Source organism: Amblyomma mixtum, chromosome 2 (genome assembly GCF_055824585.1).
Source record: "Amblyomma mixtum isolate Tamu chromosome 2, ASM5582458v1, whole genome shotgun sequence".
Classification (NCBI taxonomy): domain Eukaryota; kingdom Metazoa; phylum Arthropoda; class Arachnida; order Ixodida; family Ixodidae; genus Amblyomma; species Amblyomma mixtum.
The window spans coordinates 93148774-93176335 of NC_143013.1; the positions used below are offsets into that span (position 1 = coordinate 93148774).

The 27562-nt window shown below is 45.6% G+C and overlaps 1 protein-coding gene across 1 annotated transcript; it reads left to right on the plus strand.

Annotated features, from left to right (window-relative positions):
* The first annotated feature begins 5743 nt into the window (after positions 1 to 5743).
* Positions 5744 to 27347, plus strand: LOC149360190 (uncharacterized). The gene is made up of 5 exons (XM_089567800.1): positions 5744 to 5860; positions 7914 to 8062; positions 13550 to 13617; positions 26036 to 26119; positions 27187 to 27347. The coding sequence occupies exons 1-5, from the start codon at positions 5744 to 5746 to the stop codon at positions 27345 to 27347; spliced, it is 579 nt and encodes a 192-aa protein (XP_089423926.1).
* Positions 27348 to 27562: the final 215 nt, after the last annotated feature.

Sequence of the window (27562 nt, forward strand, 5' to 3'; positions counted from 1 at the left end):
GAAGTATGCTCTTCTGAACGCGGCCCAACAGTACTATCTACAATAGTACAGCGCGGAAGATTGGTGTAGCTCCCACAAACAGGTTTTTTATGTTGAAATCTAAATAATTGCTAGACAGGAAATTCCTGTTGCACCACAGTACGTACAATCCCAAGAGAGTCACGCCACCCACATACAAGGAAGGCTTTTCGCTGCGGTGATGGCGGTAACTGAGGAGGAGATGAAAGAGATACCCTTTTGGATGGAGGTATAGAGGTTAGATCCTGTTCAATATTACGAAGCTGTTTGTGTGCTGCGAGAGAAGCTGAGTTGAAGGTCTGCAGACAAACTTTCACTTCTGCTCTTGATGGCCATCGACTGAAACCGCACAGCACTAGGGCGCTGTTTGCTTTTCACCTTCACAAAAAGCAGCCACCGCGATCTTCAGTCGATTTGGTGTTCTTGTGTTCACCACTCTTATACTATAACTATTTAGCCAACAAAGCGCTTATATCCAAATCTCAACCGAGTATTTCATGTATGACACGAGCATATAGCTTAACTGGGATGTTTTTTAAGGAGTCAGCAGCTTCCAGACACGATTAACGACATCCGTAGAGAGTGAGGGCATCTTGTTTTGGATAGCATTAGTTGCCTCATATGAAGTCTTGATGGCGCGAAATTCCCAGCGCTGAAAGCGCCTCAGCAGATCACTGACTGTGTTTTTCCACTACGTGTCAAAACACCACTATATGGAAAAACACAGAACGCTTGACGAAAAAAAGCACTAATGCGCTTCAAACAGATGAATAATGAGCGCAGGTCTACCAAATATTTTAGATTTACCTGGCCTTTTGTTTCCTGTTGATCAAAAGCATATTCTGGATAACAGATCATTCAAGAATGATAATACTCTGCCGCCCACAGAAGAGAGAGGTTGCCTGAAAAATTGACAGACTCATTTGCATGCCGCGCAGCTTGATGAGTTAGAAAAGTGGCCAAAGCAAGCGGAAATGTAATAGTTTTGAATCCTCGAACAGATATGGCAAAAAACATCATATGTTGCATGTAACAATACGCACGTACTGAGCAAATATTCTGTGTGTGCAAAGTGTCCTTACCGGAGTAGAAAGAAAATGTATTAGAGAATGGAGTATTTGTTAGGTATCACCGCACTTTTTTAGAGCGCATTTAGCGGGTTACCAGAGGATCCAGGTACTTAATACCAGCTGAATGCATAGAAAAAGTTCCGAAAATCTTTGGCAAAGGCATCGACCTTCGCTATATACCGATCTCCGAAAATGTTGACGAAAATATATTTTTCGATTAGCCGGGTGACGCTTTAGTACAGTGCAATCAGGCGATCTCGGCTTGAAGGTGAACCGCTAATGAATTGAGATGGAATTTAGACGATGATTGTGCCATTAAGACCCTGCCGGCATATATGCCTAATAAAATTAAACGACAATCTACTCAAAATATCGCCAACGGCTGCTACTTGTGTGGGCTGGGCTTTACAACTGTTTTCAGTATTGTACAGACCTGCAGAAGATGAATGCCAGTATGACCTCTGTTCCTGTTTGGAGTAGATTTTGCATAGTGCGGCCGTTCTACGATCCATGCAAGTGCAGTGCTTTGGAAGTGGGATAAGGAGTATTCCTCTAACTATTAATAATGATGGAATGCGTGCAATCCACAACAAGTCCCATATATTTATTTTGGCATAGTTCGAACCCCTGGAGTTCTTGCACGAGTGGGTGCGCAGACACTGACACTCATTCCAGTTCCATTTTCGGCTACTATTTGGAGCCAAAACAGAGTACCTTGGAACATATTATGCGGAAACTCAAATATCATCAACACCAACTAAAATAACGGACTGCTCTCTCGGCAAGGTGAGCAAATTTATCAAAATTTGTCAGACCAGTAATACATACATCATGCTCAGTAATTCCGCAGGAATTTAGGAGAAAACGTAAAAACACGCGGCGGTAGCGGCCACCGTGCCAGGCACGTACGGTGACGGCAGTCCGGCAGCCTGGAAAACAGCGAAAAGGACTGCTCGAACTTTTTATTCGGCTGACTCGGGCCCAAAAGGAGCTGAATGTCTCGCCTGCGGTGAAAGCAGCAATTTTGCTCGCCGGTCCTCCAACAGAATCGCCACTGCGACCGCCGTGGTGGCTCAATGGTTACGGCACTTGGCTGCTGACCCGAAAGACGCGGGTTCGATCCCGGCCGTGGCGGCCGAATTTCGATAGAGGTGAAATGCTAGAGGTCCGTGTACTGTGCGATGTCAGTGCACGTAAAGAACCCAGGGCGGTCGAATTTTCCGACGCCCTCCACTACGGCGTCCCTCATAGCTTAAGTCGCTTTGGGAGGTTAAACCCTCATAACAAAAAAAAAATTCCCACTGCTGTCGGCCGTGCACAGTTTGAAGCTTACAGCGAACTTTTGAGATACGGGGTGCAAGTAACCACGGCAGCCTGGAAAAACGCAGAATCCGCCCCGCCCGGGCGCATCCATCGGGTTAAATCTGGTCGTGTCTTGTCTCACAGGCAAAGCGATTAAGCCGCGTGTCGACAGCTTGCAAGCAAGAACAAACAAAAATTAGAAAGGTTTGCATCACTCTCAACGAGCCCAGCAGTCGATTCTTCAGCGCCTCTTGGTATACTTATATACACAGGATGTCTTAGATTACTTTTTCAGGGTTTAAAAATATGCCGCGGCAGTCTAAGACAATGCTACCAATTGCATGTTGCTGGCTGTTGTATAGAGCAAGTCAAGCTATTTCGTTCATTCTGCGGACCTGCACGATTAGTCGAGATTAATTAACCAACTTTGCTAGCAAAGAAGTTCGGCGAAAAATTAAAATGAGAAATTTTAGAACAGCCTGTAAAGCATCTGATTTAACGCTTTCTAGTTTTCCACCCATTGCGTACAACTTTTTTTTCCCTAATTTGAGATGCCCACGAAATAAAAGAAATTGCGAAGATACATTGGCAACTAAAGTGTTGAGAGGCGAAAAGCCGAGGACACTGTGTCGCGACGACTACCGGTGGATGTGACGTCACACCGTTCCAGTGGCTATATTGATGTACAAATTATACATCTTTCGGGATCTTAAGTGTAATTACGCTTAATTGCTCATTTTTGTGTCTAATTTTACACAAATCCGACGTTTTTCTGACCATTCTAGGACAATTTTCACTATGCCGTGACGACTCCTGGTGGAGGTGACGTCACACATTTCCCGTGGCTATATCGACATCCGCGCTATTTCGACGCAGTTTCAACATTTTTGCCTATAATTAATTAACTAATTACTCTTCAGTCTTCAAACTTGGCTTCTAGGTTCATTGTTTCCTCCTCTATCTGAAGTAGTCATTGGTTTTCTTCTTTTACTCATATGGACGGATGACAGTATGAGCCATTAGAGGCTTTCGACTTAAAAAAATGCCACGCGACATAACCGCTTGCGTGCCGCGATTGCAGTGCTCTCAAACGTTCGGTCTACAAACAAACGAACAAGTCATTTAGCCGGGAGTGCTGCCGCTTAAAATGTGACAGGGCAGCGACACAGGAGCTGTGTGTGTGCTCTACGCCAGCGCAAGCGATAAGCGCTGCGTCTGCCTTAGCGGCAACGAACCGGCTAAATGATCCGATCGTTTTTACGCTGAACGTTTGAGAGCATTGCAGTCGCGGCACGCAAGAAGGCAGGGCACCTGGTATTTTTTTGCATTCCCCGAACACCCACCGCGATTGTAAAAAAACTAATACGCAATAGAAGAAAGAAACTGGTCGAAAAAACCGTTCTCACAGCTTTCTCACTGCACTAATCACCTAACTTTGACGTTTGCGAAGCGTGTTAATTACTATTTACTATTTATGCAATTAAGCACAATAAAAATAGCGTGACTTGCTCAGTACAAAAGCCAGAGACATGCACTTGGTCGCATCTTCTTGGAGTCCCTCGTCACATTTTTAAATTCTGGCTAATGTTTACTTGGTCGATTCATTTGAAATAGTCTTTACTGCTCCGTCGGCCACTTCTGAAGCTACGTGACGCGTAGTGCCAGATTTTTTTCAGCTAGAGCTATGCATCTGGAAGGAAACACGTGCACATGTGCACAAACATCATATCTCGTTTGTGCCTTCTTCACACATTCTATTATCACCCACGGTCCAGACATGAGCTACTAAAACACCACTAAGAAGATCTTCCCGTTTAAGCCACAGCCAGGCTCTAGCACGAATTTCTACCCGCACCCTTGCAATGAGTAGCTCATTTTTCCCTCATGCAATAGTCTTATGGAATTCCTTAGCCGAAAACATAGCCGAATGCACAGACAGAAAACAATTCCGTAATAAGCTAAAACTTCAGCCATCCTGAATAGACTTTCCCCTTTGTGCTCTTTTGTTACTTACTTTAGTTGCATTTCTGCGCCTCAGTGTAATTTTGTTTCTCTTGCGCTTGCTTGTTTGTTGTTATTTGACTTAGATGTATGTCTGCATTTTTACTGTAATTTTTTTTGCTTTTGTTTTTGCTTGCCTTCGTTGTATTTTGTATTTTGCTCTTCACATTTTTCCACGTTCAAGATTTTGTAAATCATGTTAATTCGCCTCCCCCTGATGTAATGCCCTCAAGCCCTTAAGGAAAAAATAAATGAAAATATTTCCCAGGCAGATAACAGGTGCTGAAAAATTTATGGTATTGCAAGGAGTTCCAAAGAAGATTCCTCTCGAGAGCCAGCAAGAAACTTCAGTATAGTTTCAGAGATAATATTTTAGCTGCAGACTGAATTTATACTTCTGACAAAAAGAACCATACTGGCAGAAAAGCTCAGTGAGACGTGACAGAAAAATAATGCAGAAAATCAACTTTCCAGCGATGATATAGCGGTTGTGGTATCCAGCTGATGTTCTGCACAGCACTAGTAGAAGTTTATTTAACATTTTTTGCCTACTCACGCGTTAAAATGCATGTTAGGTATTTTCTTATTCCTGCCCTGCTTTTCTGGCGCCGCAAACGTCCTCATATTGCAAGTTTCTTTAAATGCCACGTCTTTTCTTATGATAACTAAAACATGCATACCGTAATCTCGCACGCACGGCCTTCGTATGACTCTCATTTTAGAAGACTTTTTAATAGGAACAGACATGACTGCAACAAACTCTATTGGTCCTTCTTGGACCTTATCGAAAATTACACTTTCAGCCCTCGCGACTTCAACCACCTGTTAGAACTCCGTGAGAGACGAGTTTTAGGAACTTAGTAGACGTTCATGTGTAGTGCTAGCACTGCTGTGACTAGCACTGTTGTGACAGGGCTAGTCGAACATATTTCTCTTTCATCTGGAACAACCTCTTTACTTGCATTTTATCGACTTGTTTTCAGTGTCCTGCGGCAAGGAGAAACATATGTTCGGCGTTGGACGCAGAGTGATGGTTTCACATTTCAACGTCACTTTATTTTTCTTTCTTTTTCAATTCTAGATTACTGAATGACAAGAACTTGAAATGTACTGCGAATACTAGACATCGATTTCTCCTTTGACAGTAGTTTTGCCCTTATGTATGTCTTTTTTCTATAGTAACAACTGGCTAGCGTTCCACCGCTAATTGCATTTGCAGGCAATGCAGACAGTGTGTGCAATAAAAAGAATAAGACATCCTGTGTGTCTACTGGCGGCTGGCATAACTGTCCACGGTATAAAAGACCGCGCAAAGAGGATGCTTACCGTGGTGTAATTCTAAATTACTGAGGATGCGTGCTCTCGTCTTTCTTGGTGTGGCTATTGCCATGCATTTTTCTCTCCTGATAGCTGAAAGTGCAGATAGCGGACCGGACGAGCCACAGAATGAAGTTCCGAACTTTGGAGATGTGAGTAATTTTCTTTCCAGCTTTTCAAGACGGGAACTTGCAGTTGATTGTAAAGATAGCCCATGATTACATAGTGGTATGGGGTACAAAGCTCTAGTTATTAACGAACATACCTCTCGACCCTCTTTGAATGTACTTTTATACCCTCCAAATAATCTCTTGAGCGTGATGTCGAGAGCTGGACAAAATCTCATCTGCTCGGGGACAGTCACATGAACACGTAAAAATGAACGTCGATCAAAAGGGAAAACAATAAAAAAATTATGTTTCGGCTCTCGTACAGATATACATTTGTGAAACCCGTGCAAAGATGCGCACTTAGATTAAGTGAAACGCCTTTGCTAACGCATGCACAAAACATAGTACTCCTCGAGCGACGAGGAACTTCTTTTGGTTAGAAACATCGGCTAAACCGCGCGTGCATCTCTATTCTAAAGTAGGCGCCTGCTCGTATACCCTGTGTCAGCCCCACTCTTCAATATTGCTTTGTTCCAGGGAGAAAACTAATAGCTATCATGCACCAGTGGAGTCTAGTTGTAATATCTAGTTTCTCAAGGCGTTAAACCTGCAGCCATGTCGGCTGAAGGTATTAAAATACCTGCAGGTGTTAAAATAACTCATAGGTAATAAAATTCCTATGAGTTATTGTCATATCAACATACCTTACGCATCTCAATGCTTAGTGAGGGCTTCGAAGCTACCGTGCAACACAAAGAAATTTCACACTAATCAAAACGACCTCCTTTTGCTCAACCTATCATTTTTGAACTTCCAGAATAGCCGCACTCAGTATCTGAAATTTTCCGTTGTCGTCTTCGAATACCTATTCTTCGATTTATGCTTTCTTCTCTCTTTATAAAAGTATACAGGACGACTTTTTAACGTAAACAAATTTTTACTTCAACAACTCGGCAAGCTACGTCGGTGCGGCCTCTGCAGATGGATTGGGCAGTAAGACGGAGAATAGGCACGCGACTGACATCTTCAATTAGGCAAAAAATAATTAAAATCATGTAATCGAAGTTTTATTATTTAAACGGGCAACTACAAATTGGCAAACATCGGCCAGTGGTCAGTTATATTGATCGCTGATTTTTCATTTTTCTCTCTCCTATGCACTTACAAATACCGAACGTCAAAACACGTATTTCAGAGAACGTTAAGTTTGCTTTTGCAAGTTGCGTACTTATAAACTTGTATCATTGTGCATAGTATCATCAGGGAAAGTCAAATTAACTGTTGCTGCGTCATTAAATGCACAAACGGCCTTTTATTGCGATGAATTGCAACTGCAGTGACAATTTTATAAACGTGTAATGCACTAGAGTGGACTCGTTGATCTTTATAACGTGTGTTTATGAAGTTGAATAACTAGAACCACATTTCAGTAAAGAATAGTGAAACCTGGGCTCGTCGTCAGTTTTGACGGCCTGCGATATCGCTGTATAATAATAGCATTAATATAAAAAAATTACTGTGCACACTGTCATTCAGTTATCAAGCTCAGTGAGGTACATTGAGTCCATCTCGATGTAAAGTGTACATGCACGCACAGCACCGCCATACAACCTAGTATTTTAAAAACAACACTTTTCAAACCTTAAAAAAATTTCCCGTGCAGGGAAGCATGGAAGTAAATCGTTATCAGAAAATATTTCCAATATATTACTACATCGTTTTCAAATTAAACTCTATTTATCTTGAACAAAAAAAAATGTCGGCCCTCCACGAAAGCCTTTTCTTTTTGCCTAGGTTCACTACCCGTAAGAAGAAAGTTTATATTACTAGTATCTATAGCGCCAAACTCATGATTACAAAAAAAAATTGGTGACATTTTTATTGTTGAAAGCCTTAAATAATTATTTTGAATTGTCTCTATAGAGAGAATTATATCTTCAAACATTGCAAATAAAGATATCCAGAAAAAGTTGCAGATTCCCTGTGGGTGCAATGCACGAAATCTTGTCAATAATAAAAATCTTCTTAGGTGTGTTTCTGGGACTAGAGGTGCGTGTTGGAAGCTCGCACCAATACGTGGTGATTTCCCGTGCAGCTCGTGGCATTTTTCAAGGACGCCATTGCCATAATGGATGTTGACAAGGACAACATCCTCGACTGCCTGACGGCCAGAAGGACACAGTACGACCCAGAAAAATGGAGTGCCACTTACATTTATAATGGGGCCGGCAGCAACGGCGAAAGGTGAAGCAATGCATTGACCTCTTATGCTTCTAGCGAGGAATTGCCTTAAGCTTCACATTGGGACGCTTATGTTCTTTGTTTAAAAAAAAACAAGAACTAAACACTACGCATTGCTTGCCTGTCTACTAGAAAAACAGCTGCATGCTTGACTGAAAAAGAAGTCTAGAAGCTGGAGTACGCTACCCCTGAGCACTCTTTGTAGCTATATGCAAATATGCTCCCAATTTATACTCTCGCTAATCGTACATAGCGCAAGTCGCTTCGCTACCAGCGGTTGCTGGGAGCGTGCAGCTATTATACGGGCCATGCGCACCCTTTAGAAAGCAATCTTAGCCTGCTCAGTTATTCAGTTGAGAGCATTAGGAATTAACTCTGCACACTAGCAGTACTTGAGCGCTGAAAGTTATCTTGATGTTACTTAACAGCGTGCAAATGCCACAAATTGTTACGCATTAGCAATGATTGGGTCAGGCATGTACCTACCAGATTCCTGAGGCCGAGAGGCAAAATCGCTATGACCAACAAGGTGACGTTTACTTCCAAAGCAATTCCCTGGTTGACGAATTTTTTTATTATTAGATATATGGCAAAGCCAGAGGTGGTTACTTTCTTTAAAGAAAAAGCATCCAACATACCGACATGTAGAGTCGCTGGGAGGGGGACACCAAAGGATGAAATCTTGCATCAGAAAACTTGTAGTTTTGTTTTGCTAACAAAACTGAAGGCTTCATTGGAGTGGTCCTAAAGGCAACATTGTGGTTAATTACCGGGAACAGAAGTTGCCAGTAAGCGCCGCCGCTAGCCAGAATGCATCGCTGGGCCACCAGCGTTACCAAGCGGTTCAAGAATGACGCGTTCATTTCGAGCGTTAGGGGCTGCTCCTCTGGTAGCAATACCTCTGCCTCCCTTGTACACATGATGAAAAAAAAAAGCCAACGAGGCGGTGCTGTTACCGGCGCATGCCGTTACTTCGCCAGCAAGCTGCATATCTTTTTTAGTTACATCAGCAGATCGCTTCTGCGGGATGCCGGATCATTGCTTTGCATAACAAACGGAAGGATTGGAACATCGTTTCGCGGAAATCATCGGATGAGCGACCCTCTTGCGGGAATTGGCACGAAAAAAAAAAAAGAAACATCGCGTCGAGAGGCGATTTTTTTGCCAGCTAGCTCGTCCGGGGCACTTCTGTCCCCAACAGTACCTAGAACAGACGCCCACAGACTTAACACCAATGACGGAAAGCGTGGCCTGGACGGCCGTCAGCGCCACGAAGCGATAGTCATTGGTGCGAGACAATGCTCTCGGTATATTTGCGGTGGTTGACGACAGCTGGTGAGCAGCTCGCTTTTACTGCTTTTCCGCTTGTGCCTGATTGCCGCGCTCGTCACAGCGCGCTCGTCATGGGGGCGTTTATACGCTTTTTGCTCGCCGATTCGGCCTCCACGGCCCCGGCAACGCTTTTTCCAGTTTTCTTATCGCGGCAACCAGGAATTTCCCGCTAAGCTACCGAGGTTAGCACCTCCTATCGTCAGACACTGCAGACATTCCGGGAGCATTATCTCCCACCCTATGACTATCGCTTCATGTCGCTGACGGCAGTCCAGGCCACACATTCCGTCACTCGTGTTAAGTCTGTGGGCGGATGTACAGTACGTCATGCTTGCAACGAAGGTAGCGCTTTTGCGTACGGCAGCCACGACGAATATAATCCTCATTTGTACAAGGGATGTGGATACCTAGCTTGCAGGCAAGTTGGTATCTGTGCCAGTATTGACAATTAAATTTCAACAACTGACAGCAACAGCATGTAGAATAGATTCCGTAGGACGTAGAAGGAACTTTGCATCCTGTTATTAGAATAGTTGCGCAAATAAACGCGCGCGGTAGAATGCTTCTCCCAGCTAAACGGGCACATTGTTCGAGCTGAAATTTCGCAGAGAAGTGGCATTGTGTCGGCAGAATTGTTTTATACCACGTTTGCTTGGGGTACTTACCTGATTCGAACAGAATAAGTCGGATAGTCACATCGTCTGCAGCGACGACTAAGGAAATTAAGCCGCTCTGTCAGCGATCGCACCGGTGGCGCTATCTCGCGGGTTGGTGGTGAAGATTCGGCAAAGGAGGGGTACTCGGGAGGTTTGAAGACGCCCTTTCATCTGGTTTTTTAATGGTCACAGAAAACTTAGCTTGGCGAAACTAAGTTTTCAGCAAGTTAAGTTTTCTGTGACCATTAAAAGATCAGTTGAAAGAGCGTCTTCAAACCTCCCAAACCTCGCTCCATTGCTCAATCTTCACGTCCAACAAACGAGATGGCGCCACCGGTGCGATCGCCGACAGAACAGCTTGATTTCCTTCGTCGTCGCCGCAGACGATGTGACTATCCGACTTATTCTGTTCGAATCAGGTAAGTACCCCAAGAAAACGTGGTATAAAACAATTCTGCCTACCAAATGCCACTTCTCTGCGAAATTTAAGCTCGAACAATGCGCCCGTTTAGCTGGGAGAAGCATTCTACCGCGCGCGTTTATTTGCGCAACACGCTATATGTCTTCAGAAGGGTAGAAAATTATGTGCGTTGCTTTATTTCAGACTGGACCGTTCAACATTACAATTGAGAACTGTCAGATTTTTTTTTTATCATAGAGATTTCCGCTGAAAATGGCGAAATAGTAGCTGCTTTGCGATGCACCGCCTTTTTTTTCTGAACATTTACAGCAAGATGAAAGTACAAAAATGTTTCTACGAGTGGAACTATCTAAAAATCACATAGTTTTGTAGTACGACCGTAACAGTTAACAAAGTCCGGTACGATGCTGTGAAATAAGTATGTCATTCTTGGAGTACCTACAGAGAAGCAGCGGTGATAGCCGAGGCGCTGTGCCCTATTTTGTATGCTGTACATGCAACACCAACGCCAGAATGTATACTCCATCATTATGAGGAATAGATCACCGCGCTTAGTACGCGAATAAGACGCCGCCGCGGTGGCTCAGCGGTTATGGTGCTCGGCTGCTGACCCAAAAGACGCGGGTTCGATTCCGGCCGCGGCGGCTAGAATTTCTTTGGAGGAGAAATTCTAGAGGCCCGTGTACTGTGCGATGTCAGTGCACGTTAAAGAACCCCAGGTGGTCGAAATTTCCGGAGCCCTCCACTACGGCGTCTCTCATAGCCTTAGTCGCTTTGGGACGTTAAACCCCCATAAACCATAAACCAAACCAGTACGCGAATAAGAACTATAGTTTGTCGCAAAGTTGGACAATCCAAAGGTCTCCTCAAGCATATGCAGGTTTCTGCGATTGTTCCTGGTCAGTTAGGCGTTATGCATCTGAAGCCCAATTTCCGTATCGTCGTGCCTCCATCCTCTGTGACCATTAGGTATCGATCACAAAGACGCGGGATCAGATTCCGCCCTCTGTCCTCCGCAGCGTTCGCCTGCAGACCATAACGACCCCGGATAAAACGGCACCCCTGGCATCTGCGCTTCGCTGGAGGCGAAATACTACGCATGCGCGGGTGCTTTGTGGGTAGAGTGCGCGGTAAAGAACTCTAGGCGGTAAAAATTCCGACCAACTTAGGAAAAGTGCGGATTTATCTCACTATTCTGAGACACTCCTTAAAATACCACCATCGACTGCTGTGGCCGAGGACGAGGGTTTTATCCCAGCAGCGGACGTCGCGTTTCGATCTCAGCGAAATGCAAATGGCTCATGTGTGCTTTTCGATCTCATTGAAGTTTTTGGAGCCCGAGATCGTAGAAATGGTTCCGTATACCTCTGCTACTGCCTCTTTTACTGTTGAAAGGCTAGAAATGTTAAAGGCTAGAATGAACGGTTGTCAGAAGTACAATTAAATCAATTTTATGCTGCCCCTTGTTTTTGATTTGTAGCCTCTGATACTTTAGAAGAGTTGCAAACATTTTTTAGATGCCATGCGTCAACTGGCACATGCTCCTCTGGTGAGACAGCACAACCGCGAACAAAAATAAATCAGACCTTGCATATGAATTCCGAAGTCTTCCTCCAAGGACTGACTATATTTGGCAGCAAAGACCATCATGCAGTGTTCTTCAATGCGGGTAGATTCAACATTTATCTTCCTCAGCTACCAATAATACAGAGTTTTTAAACGTTTCATGCATTGTAATTTGAGGCTCTGTCGGCAAATCTGAAATAATTACTATGTAAATTACTGGATATCAACCTTCGTCAAAAATAACAGCTACCTGTTTCTTTATGGGCGATGCAGTGTTACAACAGAGTTCAAAATGTGTTGAACCTGAGAAGAACACGCCAGCTCTCCCTTTCGAAGTATGGTTATGAAAAGTGCGCAGCATAATGGCGCGTGCTCATGGGAGCGCGCCGACGATGAAGGCGAAGTGTGCGTGTATGGGTGGACAAAGACGAAGTGTGTGTTTCGTTCGGACATCCATAGTGAAGTTCGCGGTGCTGTATTTTGTTTGCCGCATCCGGTCGCGTGAGTGGAATGCCCATTACGTCCTTTCCTTGGGCCCTCCGCACAACCGCACAGAAAGGGGTCAGCAACCCAGCGGGAGACGGGGGACGCCGAACGGCGGGGGATTACGGGAGACATCAAATCCCCTCATGGACGGAGTCGTTAGGTGGCATCCTGTGTGCACGTGTGTACGGCGAGGCTGACCCGCGTCACAGTGCGTGGCCTTTTGTGCCATGTCTGCAGCGGCGTGCTTTGACATATTGTCATGCTAGCTGCAGGCATGAGGAGCGACGATGAGAAACAGATGGGTTGAAGTGGCTTTCCTGGAACTTGGGTCAACCGGACGTTGAAGTAATCTGCATCATGGGAAAGTGAGAGTGTGCGCGAAGCTCGCAGCAGGAAAGCAAAATCGTGATGGTGGAAAGTGTACATACGATATGTGTAGGGTGTCGCGAGGGGCTACCTTCTTTCCCCAATCATTCATTGGTTGTATTTTCCTTTCCCCAATAAGTTATTGGGTGGATGTTTGTACAGTACCTGATTGGTTATTCTCCCACCGAGGGCGGGGACATAGGATTTAAAACCCGCTGCTTCGGCAGGACCGAGGGCTGGTTTCGTCACGTAGAAGTACGAGCCAGTCAAGTGTAAATATCTTTTCTCCTTGCTTGTATCTTCCTTTGTGCTTTTAATTGTTATAAAAAGTTAACCTCTCCTGAAGTGTCCTCTTGCAATGTGATTGAGCAAAAAGAATCTGCAAGACGTCAGGAATCCTACAAGTATCATCTTCAACAGCAATTCCCCTCTACGAGATCTTAACAGAGGATTTCAAATGGCGCAGCCGTAGAGGGGACACTTTTTAACTGCCATCTTGTGAGTTCTCGGCTGTGCGCTGAACTTCGCTGAAACTGTGACCTGTGCCAGTCCTGTCCTCGTTACAATATAACCGACATAACTTGTTAAAACCACGCTTGACTTAAACTACGTGGTAACTGGGTAAACTAGTAAACATTGTTCATGATATCTTTTCTCTTGCAGAGTTCACTTTCCAGTTTACCACTTTGCTGCGGACACACCTGACGCCGTCAATGTTACTACGAGCATAAGTAAGTACATTTTGCCATATTATCTATTCCGCACATTTCTTACGCCATATTTTCCGACTGGCGCACAACACATCACGAATTAAGCACTGGGGCAGCGAATATTACAGTCTTAGAATTGGGGGCCCAAGCGGCTTGGGGCCCCAAGATAATTGCCGGTCGCAAGTGCGCATGCGCCGCACCCAAGCCAGTCTTGGGTTCTTTCGTTCGAGTTAACCCAGGACCCAAAAATCAAAACCTAGCGTGGGTCCCCAAGGCCGTCTTGGGTCACCCTCGCGAGTGACGAGAAATCGCGAAATCACCGTACAGCAGATGATCGCAGAGCAAACTTCCTGTCCTTCGACTGATTTTTGTCATTTTACACAGGTGAACTCGCAGTTTTAAAGTAAATCGCGAAAAAAAAAAACGAGTGTTGTTATCACTCGTCCACCACCGCATTTGTTTTTTAGTTCACGCACCCTCATGCAGCTCAGCGGCTATAAAAGAGCGCCTGGCTTCCTTTCCTGTTATTAAAGTTGGAAGTTGCGCCTCTTTCCTGTTCTGTGTTTTTTCCTTCCTGTTTCGTCCTTTTTTGGCGTACGACATTCTTTCAAGACAATGTACCAACTAACCCGACAAAAAGTTCTACTACAATTTAAGAGCACTTGGCTGCGATTGGCTTTGCTTGACTTAAAATCGTTTCTTAATTCGTTGTACTAAGAGAACGATTACGTTTATGAGATTTTATTGCTCGCTCTCCTTGCTCAAAAATACATTCTGTTCACTTGCATGAAAAGTTTTTTTTTGTTGCTTTCAAGCACCTTTTTATTTTCCCCACTGTGGCGTAACCAGCGCTCGGCCCAACGCTGTCTGCGTTTGACCCAATTCTCATACTCTGCTGCTCCTCTAAACCCAAGGGCAACAACGCAACGCGGCGGGGGGGCCCAGAGTCTTGGGTCCCCAATTCTAAAACTCTCTATTAAAGCGAAAGCCTTTCTTGGTTCATAAATGGCGTGGAGGGAAGTTGCAGACAGAAGCTGTCTGCAGAAGTCTCCACAGCTGTATGACAATTAAAGTAACAAGAAAAGAAATTGGGGTCTTGAAGAGAATCGAAACCAGGCACCGGCGAGTGAGGTGGGGATGATGCCACTTCAACATGGTATTTACTGCACGAGGTTATGTATGTACCGAATAATGATATATCCAGATTATTAACTGCAAGGATGCGAACTTGGTCTGGGATGTGTTGCAGAGGACGGTAAACAAACAGTTTGGTTTAAATTCCTATGATGTTCGTTACCTTCCAGCTGTTCAACGTGATTACGAACCATATGACATGTTTTTGGTCATTGGACTTCATAGCGTTAGGAAAACGCGCTTGCTGGACCGCAGCGCTGAACCTCTTGTTTCAGCCAGAAGCCGTTTCAGTCGAATCATACTCCAAGTCAGGAACATTTATGATGAAAGAGGCTTTCTACCGGACTGGTTTCCGCTGTTACTGGATTCTGCTGTTGATGCGGTGACTATAGTTGCCTCCCTTTTAGCTGAGTTGTTCTCTGTCAGGCTAAAAGCTAGTGTAGTAAAGTCACGAGCTGTGTGCTTTGTGAATACTCCGCCACGACACTTCGACGGTTGAAGCTGAATAAAGGCGCCTCTAGTGAACCCTCAGTTCTTAAAAACGTATCTTCGAGATATGAACTGAAGCCTACGTGAGTAACTATGAGTATGTTTATTACAGATGTCGCAATCATGCGAGTAACAAATTTCTTCTATTTCCGGTAAATTTCCTCCGCGCTTGGCGCGCAGTCGTAGCGCCATCATGCGCCACACGCTGAAAAACCCCTCGCAATGTACGCTGTTGGCCCAGCAGATGGCGCAGACGGCGTACAGAACATAGAGTTCCTGTATGTGCTCCCGCAGGGAGCAGAGTTGCGCGAAGGTCCGCCATCATGTTCCAAGCTGTGCGGGAAAGCCACTTCTCGTACGTACAGGGGCTGCGTAGCTCGCTGTGTAGGGCGCTTGGGCTTTTTTTCTTTCTCCTTTAAATAGATTGACTTGATGGCAAGTTTCTAAACGTAACGCTGAAAACGAATCTGTGATTTGCCGAGGGTGTGCATACAGCATAGAAAAAAAAATCGCCAAAGGTTAACAGCAAATCGTAATCATGACAAACTGACGAAAAAAGACTGGAAATGGCCTGCGAATTTTTTTTTTCTTTCTGGAACCAGCAATTTCAGAAGAACAAGCAGTTCCGTTCCAGATGAGACAGCGCCTGTCCCATCCTGTCTTCCTGCGTGCACGTCTTCAGAAGGAAAAGAGTATAGCGATGAATTACTTTTTCACAACAAGCACCGCCGCGTGTTCTGTACGAGTTATGCGCGGAAAATACGAAAACGCATCTCTCTAGAACCACATTAAAATAATTGTGCAGCTTGTTGTAGGCAAGCAGAGTAAAGCAACGCCAATGCATTGAACGAGGCGAGTCTGACATAACGAAAAAATTAACACTCAATTGCTTGCCCAACACATTTCACAAAATGTACCCCGTTGCTAAATGCAGTGATAGGCCGGATCTTTAAAGGACCTTGAAAGTACTCTTACATGTAGATATCATTTAACTTTCCTAATTTTTATCAAAAAGCACTATCGTTTCACCTTAGTTATTAAATTACTATAGTTCAAAAGAAAACATTCGACAGAAGTCTGTCTGGTTGGGAAATTTAATGTTAGGAGAAGGTAAGTGACGCCAACCAAGTAAAATACAGGAAAAACACGACGTTTCGGGACCGGCTCGGCCCCTTCTTCACGGTGTGACTACGGGCGAGCGCAGCTTGGCTTTTTAAGCCCCTGTGTGGACGGGGCTTAAAAAGAATGTTAACACGAGAGAATGTTAATCGTTCCCTGGGGACTCTCCCCTCATCCTACGTCCATGGGCTGCGGCCATTGACCCGCAGGTCCTCCACACAGGGGCTTAAAAAGCCAAGCTGCGCTCGCCCGTAGTCACACCGTGAAGAAGGGGCCGAGCCGGTCCCGAAACGTCGTGTTTTTCCTGTATTTTACTTGGTTGGCGTCACTTACCTTCTCCTAACATTAAATTTCCCAACCAGACAGACTTCTGTCGAATGTTTTCTTTTGAGTCTATACGCCAAGACTTCGGCATCGAGACCATGCAGCTAGTGAAGCGATACGTCAACATCACCAAGAGTATTGCTGTCTTCCGGACACATCTAAACTTCAACAAGACCTGCAAGGAAAAGGATGTGATACCCGTGAGCCTTCGCCTAAAGCGCCCTGTAACCACCGCAGAAGGCCTACGGCTGGTGTCCAAAACGGAGCAACAGTTATTAAGTGCGCGGATACACGAGTGCCATTCCGTTCTCCGCAAAAAGGAGCTGGACCGGTTCTTCGCGCGCCGCCAACTAGAACACAGGATGCCTGAGCTCTTCCCGCGGGTGGACGCCTTTGCCATGGAAGCGGCCTCCACTGCAGCCAACAAACATCGTGAGTGTCAAAACAAGAAGTTGTTTGCCCTACAGCAGCGGCAGAAGAAACAGCCTGACCCCCATAACTCTGGCTTTGTAAAGAACCTCTCCTCCCGTCGCTTAACACCGCCCGAATCCTCTGTTCTCGCAAAAGGACATGGATTCAACATATCATCTGGTCCCGCCCTCCCAAAACTAGTCGCGGCTGTTGAAGATGCGGTCCAGCACCTGGAGCCGCACGTCAGGGAAGAGGTCCGCCTGAAAGCGATTGGTGTCATCGCCAAGGTACCCCCCAAATTTCCGAGCAATCTGTCTCAACTGGAACGAAAAGCCCTACGCGGTCTCAGGGACGACACCGACATCGTCATACTCCCGGCAGACAAGGGCAACTCTACAGTGGTGATGGACCGACGCGACTACGAGGAGAAGGCGTCAGCCCTTTTGAGCAGTGGGGCGTATGAGAAGGTTCGCAAGGATCCGACTTCAAACACTCAGGCAACACTCAACAAAACCCTGGCAGAGATGTTCAAGCGGCATCCTGATTTCAAATGGCTTTACCTCCGCCTCATCTCCAGAAACGGCTCAGCTCCAGGTTTTTACGGGCTACCTAAAACTCACAAACCTGGCGTCCCCCTTCGGCCAATTGTAGACTTCACCCTGTCTCCTCTGCGACGTCTCTCTGACTACCTGCACAAGGTACTGGCGCCGCTCGCCGGCAGAACACCCACGCATGTACAGAATTCGCGGCATTTCGTCCAACTTGTCTCGAACCTTACCGTGGAGGAAGACGAAAGCCTAGTCTCATTTGACGTGGTGTCGCTATTTACCTGCGTACCGGTTCCCCTTGCTGTGTCCGTCGCTCGCCGCGCACTCGAAAACGACCAAACGCTGCACGAGAGAACTCCACTCAACGTCGATGAGGTATGTCGCCTTCTCGACCTCTGTCTGCGCAGTACCTTTTTCACCTACAACGGAGAATTTTTCAAGCAAACAACCGGAACTGCTATGGGGGCATCAATTTCAGTCACAGTGGCTAACCTAACCATGGAAGACGTCGAAAGCCGGGCCCTCTCCTCCTTTAATCCCAAGCCAAAGTTATTCCTCCGTTATGTAGACGACTGCTTTTGTGTGGTGAAAACCTCAGAGATAGAAAACCTCCAGAGTCATCTAAATTCAGTTGAACCGGCCATACAATTTACTGTTGAACATGAACAGCAGGGCAGCCTGCCTTTTCTGGATGTCCTACTTACAAGGCACGACAAAGGCCTGCAGTCCTCGGTGCACAGGAAGCCAACCCACACAGGACGGTACCTACATTTCGATTCGAACCATCCCATCCCGCACAAAGCATCTGTCGTGACGTCATTACTGAAGAGAGCCGACTCCATATGTTCCTCAAGTGAAGATAAAAGGAAGGAGAAGAACCGAGTCATTTCTGACCTCCAAAAGAACGGCTACCCAAGCTCATTCATCCGGCGCATTATCAGGAAGCAAGAAAGGCAAAACAAAATCCGGTCTATTATTTCCTCAGACGCATGCCAGAAGCGGAAACGTGTTTGCATCCCCTACGTGAGAGGCGTGAGCGAGACGCTCGGTCGCATTCTCGCAAAAGAAGGGGTGCTGACAACGCACAAACCGACCAGCACTATCGGTCGCCTTCTCCCCCGCCCAAAAAACCGGCAGCCCAGAGAAAAGGCCCAGGGCGTCGTGTACAAAATTCCGTGTTCCGTCTGCCCGGCGTCGTACATAGGGGAAACGAAGAACTTCGCGGAAAGGATGAACCAACACAAAGCGGACGTCCGTCACATGAATCGTCAACGCAGCGCCGTGGCCGAACACTGTGAAGGGTGTGACCACCCAATTGACTTCGACAGCACCATTGTATTGGAAACGGAAGCTAACCCACGCAGGAGGCTTCTACTCGAGTCGTGGCACATACAGCAAACACGAGAGAATGTTAATCGTTCCCTGGGGACTCTCCCCTCATCCTACGTCCATGGGCTGCGGCCATTGACCCGCAGGTCCTCCACACAGGGGCTTAAAAAGCCAAGCTGCGCTCGCCCGTAGTCACACCGTGAAGAAGGGGCCGAGCCGGTCCCGAAACGTCGTGTTTTTCCTGTATTTTACTTGGTTGGCGTCACTTACCTTCTCCTAACATAAAATTACTATAGTTGATTACTGTGGTAGGTTTTCCTGCCTACTTCATCCTTATTGCTCGGAAAAGCTAATTTAATGTTCCGCTTTGCATTTTTGTACTCCTTCTTCGTAAATTCGGCTAAGGTCGCAGTACGGAAACATTTCGCGACTCCTGGATTTTTTTAAAGCCGAGGTTATAGGCTGATTTGCTGTCTTCTAGCTGAAATTATTCGCGGCATCAAGATTTGCGACACTTGTTTACATGCGATTTTTGCCTATCCTATCCTCACATCTCTCACTTAATCCTTGTCAGATGGTTCTTAAGGGCATTTTTACTAAGAGCAATACTTTATAGCATACGCAGACAAATGGTTTGGGGGGTTTAACTGCCCAAAGCGACTCAGGCTATGACAGGGAACAGTACACGGCCTCTAGAATTCCATCGAAATTCGACCGCCGCGGCCGGGATCGAACCCGCGTCATTCGGGTCAGCAGCCGAGAGCTGTAACCACTAAGCCACGCAGCGGCTGCATAGGCAAATTAAATGTTTATGCAGGTGAGACTGGCATCGAAATGTAGCAAAACTTTGCATGGAATTTGCTTCTTGAACATTCATTGTCCCTTATATTTCACCTCGAACCATCAGTACAGAAGGCTCGAAGCAGCAGCAGAGTGAGCAGAGCCTGCCCCAGTGAAGGGCCAAAAAAATTCAGGGGGCCCTTTGACTGTCTAAAGTGGGTAGAGGCGGAAGCGTTTTCCGCACCACCTTCGCTGTTTCTGTGGCACTGGTGGCGTCCCATATAATTGAGTACTAATATTGAGTAAGAGGGTTCTCACGCAGCTTCCACCCTCTCCGTTCGATGACGTTCTACGTCACACCTGCGGTAACTCAGGACGTTCTACGTCCGCCGCTTATGAACGTGGGTGGCGCTGATGAACACTCTCAAGGTTAGGTTACTTGTAAACATAAATACCCCCGAAAGCAGAAGAATTGACGGCCGTCGCCGTAGCTCAGAGGTAAAGCACCGGACGCGTAATTCGGAGGTCGTGGGTTCGGATCCCACCGGCGGCAGGTGGTTGTTTTTTCTTCTGCTTTTCTAATCAGTTATCTTAAAACGATAACATATTCAGTAATATTCTAAATTGATCAACACCACAAAATAATTAACTTAAAAAAAAAATCCCCTGTGCCCCTTGGTTTCTGTGGCTGTTGGCTTCTGTCATATTTATAACGAGCCCCTCATCGCCTTCCCTTGTTTGCTTAATTGCTTAGCGAGGGCCTCGATTCTGGCAGCCTTGACGCTTTAGGAAGCATAAGAGGGTTCTCACGCAGCTTCCACCCTCTCCGTTCGATGACGTTCTACGTCACACCTGCGGTAACTCAGGACGTTCTACGTCCGCCGCTTATGAACGTGGGTGGCGCTGATGAACACTCTCAAGGTTAGGTTACTTGTAAACATAAATACCCCCGAAAGCAGAAGAATTGACGGCCGTCGCCGTAGCTCAGAGGTAGAGCACCGGACGCGTAATTCGGAGGTCGTGGGTTCGGATCCCACCGGCGGCAGGTGGTTGTTTTTTCTTCTGCTTTTCTAATCAGTTATCTTTAAACGATAACATATTCAGTAATATTCTAAATTGATCAACACCACAAAATAATTAACTTTAAAAAAAAATCCCCTGTGCCCCTTGGTTTCTGTGGCTGTTGGCTTCTGTCATATTTATAACGAGCCCCTCATCGCCTTCCCTTGTTTGCTTAATTGCTTAGCGAGGGCCTCGATTCTGGCAGCCTTGACGCCTTAGGAAGCATAAGAGGGTTCTCACGCAGCTTCCACCCTCTCCGTTCGATGACGTTCCACGTCACACCTGCGGTAACTCAGGACGTTCTACGTCCGCCGCTTATGAACGTGGGTGGCGCTGATGAACACTCTCAAGGTTAGGTTACTTGTAAACATAAATACCCCCGAAAGCAGAAGAATTGACGGCCGTCGCCGTAGCTCAGAGGTAGAGCACCGGACGCGTAATTCGGAGGTCGTGGGTTCGGATCCAACCGGCGGCAGGTGGTTGTTTTTTCTTCTCCTTTTCTAATCAGTTATCTTTAAACGATAACATATTCAGTAATATTCTAAATTGATCAACACCACAAAATAATTAACTAAAAAAAAAAATCCCCTGTGCCCCTTGGTTTCTGTGGCTGTTGGCTTCTGTCATTCTAATTACTAAGTGATGGCAAATCACTAATTAATTGTTAATTACTATTTAATGCCTGAATGCTAATTAACTGCTAATTATTGACGCTTAAGCTCCGCCTTTAGGAGTGGAACGCGACAGCGCGTTGTAGCGCTGCCAGGGAGTCCACGGAACACCACCACCCGTTCGGCGCGATGCCTTGCCCTTTGAACGCAACGCTTTTTGAGGAAAGGAAATGGCGCAGTAATTCTCTGTCATCTCGGTGGATACCTGAACCGCACCGTAGAGGAAGGGAGGAAGTGGGAGTGAAAGAAGATAGATAAAGAGGAGCCGTAATGAAGAAAATGAAAATTGTATTTGAGGAAAGGAAATTACGCAGTAACTGTTTCACATATCTCGGTGGACACCCGTCAAAATTCAGGGGGCCACTTTTTTGACCTAAAGTGTGGTCACTGATGTATAGTTAAGATGTTAAGCTTCGCCCCTAAGAGTGGAACGCGACAGCGTCTTGCAACGCTGCCCAGGAGTCCATAGAACGCCATCCCCCATTCGGTTCTACGCCTCGCTCGTCGGTAAATTGGTTTTTGAGGAAAGGAAATGTATCTGTCTCTCATTTGTCGGTGGACACCTAAACCTCGCCGGAAGGGAATGGAAGAGGATGAGAGTGAGTGAAGACACCGTATTCACTAGACGCGCCTTTGTTCATTCCAAACCATCGAGGTGGCATGGCGGAGTGGATAGCATGCTCGTCTCTCACGCCGAAGACCGGGGTTCGATTCCTGAGCTCGACCAATTTCTTAATCGGTTTTATTTATTTATATGGCCTGACTAGTAAAGCTAATTCGACTAATTGGGTAATTAAGCAACTAACTAAGCTCAGTCCCACTTACTTGGAGCATCACTGTACGATCCCTTCAATTGGTTGCATTGTTACTAGCCAAAGTGCAATTGGCCACGTTTGAAATTCGCGCACTGTGACGCCACGACCGTTTCCACCAATTGAAAAGCGTGACATTTTCTGTCGACAACTGCTGCTTACAACGATGAGACATTAAAGGCTTTCGCCTTAAAAGTTGCACATGCAGACTGTAAATTCTGTACAATTTTAATGCAGTGATATGCTACAAATACTGCTTCAAGGGACAGGTATAGGCTCAAAGTATCCATAAAAGGACACTAAGTTAAAGAGATAGACAAACAAGATTTTCGTTGCCTGTTCCTTATTTGATAATGCGTGTAAGTTAGAAAAAAAAAACTAGTGATTTGTTCAAGGTAAACAAATGTCGACACATGAAAAATGTTTTTACCAATGCAATTCTGATTTCACTGTCGAAACAGGCAAATGTTCGTTGGGATGGCAGTGGTAGATCTTGGAACATGTGAGAAATTTTTATTTATTTATCAATACTGTAAGCCTTTCACAGCCGCAAACAGGAGAGGTTCATTTTCAAGTCGGCCACTTGAGGCGCCGACGCACTTCGGCCGCCGGCCTTCCACATGGGCCGCCGCGGTGGCTCAGCGGTTATGGTGCTCGGCTGCTGACCCAAAAGACGCGGGTTCGATCCCGGCCGCGGCGGCTAGAATTTCTTTGGAGGAGAAATTCTAGAGGCCCGTGTACTGTGCGATGTCAGTGCACGTTAAAGAACCCCAGGTGGTCGAATTTCCGGAGCCCTCCACTACGGCGTCTCTCATAGCCTTAGTCGCTTTGGGACGTTAAACCCCATAAACCAAACCTTCCACATGGCACTGCGTAAAACGCTTTGCCGTTTCCCGTGCGGTTGCTGCAGTTTGGCGCACTGCACCCAGTCATAGCTGATGACTGCGTCCGTCACTGCCACTGCAGAACACCAAACCTGACGCCACAGGTGTGCACGGAAAACAAATGAATGTAGCCGACAGCGCGGGCTCACGTGAGGCGTCGAGCTGACAAGGGTTCGCTCGGCGCTGCACCTGTGAAGTCAGCTTCTCCGCGGGGTGTAGAACACACGACGTCACGAAAATCATGTGATCGCCTCTCGGCGAATGGCGTTCGGAGCGGCGAGGGAAAACAGACGCGCAACTGTGCTACCTTTGGTAGCATATACAGTAGTTCTAACAGAACATAGCCCTCGCATTTCCTCACGTAAGCAGACTTAAGTGCAAGCTATAATTTTTGTGCACCAACGTTCTAGTGCGGCGGTCGATTAGAGAAACATTGCAAACCTGGGCAGGAAGTACCGACTGCAAGATATTTCAGTGGACATAGGCGATGAGACTCGCCAGAAGGCATTTAAACCAGTAATTTTGAAACAAATCTGCCCATGCTTTGGCTCAATGGCTTTGCTTGCGGCCAAAACCGGTTTTGGCTTGCCATTAGCCTTTTTTTTTCTCCATGGTGAGCAACGCGTTATTATTATAAAACTTCCCATTTGTGTCCTTTTCTTTTCGCATCCCGTTGTACGCTCAAGATCAGGCCAGCGCGTCTTAAGTTTACGAGAATGATTTGATGGATAGGGGGGCGTTTCTACCTCAGGGCTTCTATTTGAAAAAAACGCGGCCCATAGTAAGTAGCGCTCAGCATATCATCAAATATACCAGAAATGGGAGATATCCTTCAGCTGTCTCGCTTATTATACAGTGAACGTCGGAATATAAAACTACAGAGAGATGAAGCATAATATACATGATGCTTTTCCAGTTGTCGCCTTCGGGGAAAAGATAAAAAGCTGCCGGAAAAGGTTGCAATAATCTTTCGGACCAAATGAGTGTTACACAAACCTTTTAGTGGTCATCAGATGCATCCATGCGCGGAAAATGCAATAGCATCTTCCACTCGCCAATATATGCTGTTTTTGGGAAAGTTAACTTTCTGTACCCAATCACTCCAATTCTCATTCTGTTCCACCTCTGTTTATATGTGACAACGTAAAACGTTTCACGCTGTTAGATGGTCGTCAGTCCTCACATCGCTACCTTCGCTGTGGTGTGAAGCAACGCGCTACTTCTCAGGCAGGCGGCTGCTTCAAACACAGCCACCTGTAAGACTTGTGTAGCGCGTTGTGCTCTAAGCAGGGCGGGCTGGGCGTTATTATTCTTAATTTCTTTTTACTCGTCCACCCTATAAGACTTGTGAAACTAAGGTTACTTTTCCCGAGCAGTGCGAGCAGGAATAGTTTCCCCAAGCCGCATTTTTGCACACATGAGGCTGTTTAAAACTCTCAGGAGGCTCTGTATTTTTCCGGTAGGACTGCTGTTGTTCGAGTTATTTTCTGCTTAGTTTTATTTTTTTATTTTCGTTTTCGCTTAGGCATTCGTCATCTCCCTCCTCTTCAGTAGAAATGAAGAGGGGAAGGAGGTGAAATGGGCAGAGGGAGAGGGGGACGGCTGTAAGCTGGCACGTGGAGAAAGGCAAACGCTGCTAAACACCACTTAGAAGGTGAAGGCTTCACTCATACGCCTCCATCGACCGCGTGGCACGTTTATCACCGCTATGGCCCTCCTAACTCTATGTAATTTAAAACAACCAGTGCGCTATTAGACCCGAAAAAGGCCGTAGTGGGTTTGGCAAAAACGCGAGCTCTTGTGACAATAAGCTGAAGGGCAGAAATCGGACATGGGCTTCAAATACAATCCTGAAATAAAATAATCAATGATAGGAAGGGTAGCAGCGAAATTACAAAAGATGGCAAGCACCAACGGTGTCGCAGAGTCAGATGGGCAAGTGAAAATTTAAATTCTTGGGGATACGACATCCTTCCCTCCCCCCCCCCCCCCCCCCCTTCCGCACCCCCGCTGGCGTAGGGCATGGCTAGTTGCAGGTCTCACGCTGATCTCAGTTGTGATGCTTAAGTAGCCGGACTGAAAAGGATAGTTACAATGTCAGCTGTGTCTCCGTTTCCTGAGCAAAAACTGAATTAATCTGTTCCTCCTATAGCACAATCCAAATACATGAAAAGTATCTTAAGCTTTTACAAATAAATATCTGGCACGGGTCGTTTATAGGCTGCTTTTATTAGGGTCGGCATTTTGCGATCACATTTGTTACACCTAATATGCTCACAGAGCGCTTCTTCAGTACAACCACATTTAACTTTGTCGAGTAATAAAACGATTACTACCAAGCTACAAGGCGTGATTCGCGCTCTAATGGTGTCAGTTCGCACGCGGTGCTAAACTAAAGGAACGGAGCTGCAGTATCTCTGGCAGAAACCAACGCTTAAAACATATTGAGGTGCTTTACAGGATGGTGGAAGAAATTTAAAGAGTGGTGCATTCTCTGTAAAGGAGTAAGGAATATTCAGGAATATTCAACATCAGGAATATTCGCGCTAACCATTCACCCCTGCGAATCAATTCCGATATTTCATAATTCCCTTTCTTCAATAATGCAGAGGTGGGGAAAATCTTGTTACTATTGTTACATATTTTCAGTATTATTCGAGTTCAAAAAAAGCTTTAAAACAGACTAAGTTTTTGTTGCAGGGGAACATGTTACAGCAGATGTGAATTTGGGCGGTGCAGAATTGTAGGCCTGAATTCCACCCAACTTCTGCTACAACGAAGTTGCATCGTTTCACAAGTGACGCGCCAGAGTCGAAAGAGAATACATGAGTTCATGGTCGCATACTTCACATACAAATTTCTTTTTTTCCTTGCAGAACCTGGCCAATTTTTTATCGGCCACGCTTATTACTTTGACCACAAGACCTGCACGGTAATAAGCATGAGTCTCCTCGGAGACCGTAAGTAACATAACTTGATTCATATTAAATATTTTTTGGTTGGTTGGTTTATGGGGTTTAACGTCCCAAAGCGACAAAGACTATGAGAGTTTATTGCTTGAGACCACAACTATTTCTAACATGAATTTGATGTATTTAACTTCTATGAGTAAAGTGAACTTATGTCGGTTCATTCTAAAACACCTTTTCATTGGCATGCGCAGAAAGTAAGGCTTTAGTGAAGCGTTTCCTTTGCCAAATACATAAAGCCCCATTACTTATCGTTGAAAATTTTCCTGCCCACCACTAAATGTTATCACGTTTGTTCACGCTTAAACCAACCAATATATTTTTCCTAGCCTGATGGTCACTTATGCAGCAACAAAGATGACCCTGCCCAATAAAAAAAAAATCCTTCGGCTAGCTAAACTATCGTATTCTTTGAAGCTATGTAGAGAACATAAACTGTATTCGACCAGTTTAATCCGAAGAGGGCAAGTCCGAATAAAACACCATTAGGCAGACCATACAAAAGCGTGGGGCAAAGTTTCCTTTTCTAGCGCACCCTGTGATCTACTCGCGTGCGCTTGAGTCAACAAGTCGGCAGTTTGAAGATTTCCACTGAAGTATCGTTTTATATCCCACCGTGGGCCACCTGCTCTAGAACTCTTCACAAGGAGTTTAATGCACTGAGAACCTTTCGGCTATACTGAATATTTTACACTTAGCTGGCCATTCGCTTTTTGTGCCTCAAAAGCATCTTCATCAAGAAAGGAGATTGAAAAATGCAAGTAATCCTTGTCACTCACAAAATGGAGAGCATACATGAAAAAGTCACAGCGTCGACTGCATGCCGGACAGCTTAAGAAGATTTAAAAGCGCCGAAAGTTAGGAGACACACAGTAGTACTTTCTGAACGTTTTGCAGATCAGCTGCAAAAGCCCAATCCCAACGCGCATCTGTTCCACGGTAGAAATGCACACGCGTTTAAAAAGCTTTCAGAAAATGGACAAAGTGTCATTACCAGGCAAGTAAAATCATTTAATGGAGATTGGAGTGTGTTCTAGCTATCTCCTTTTTTTTTTCAGAGTGCACTCTGTGGGTTACCAAAGAATCCAAGGACTCAATACCAGATGAATGTATCGAACAGTATGAAAAATTCTGTGGCAACGGCATTACCCTTCACGACAAAGACATCTGCAAGAACGCTGACGAAACAGCCTTTCCTGATGAGCCAGACAACGCTTAAGAGAAGTATAATGTGGCGATTTCGGCTTCTACGTCAGCCGCTAGTGAATTGAGATGGCACTTATTCTAGGATTGGGCCATCACCATCCTGGCTGCACAACATTCTTCAAAAATTAAAGGAAAATATATTGATAACATTGCCAACGGCTATTCCTTGTTTGGACTGGGTCTTAGACTACTCGCAGTATTGTAGTGTCCCACAGAAGATAGCTGCCA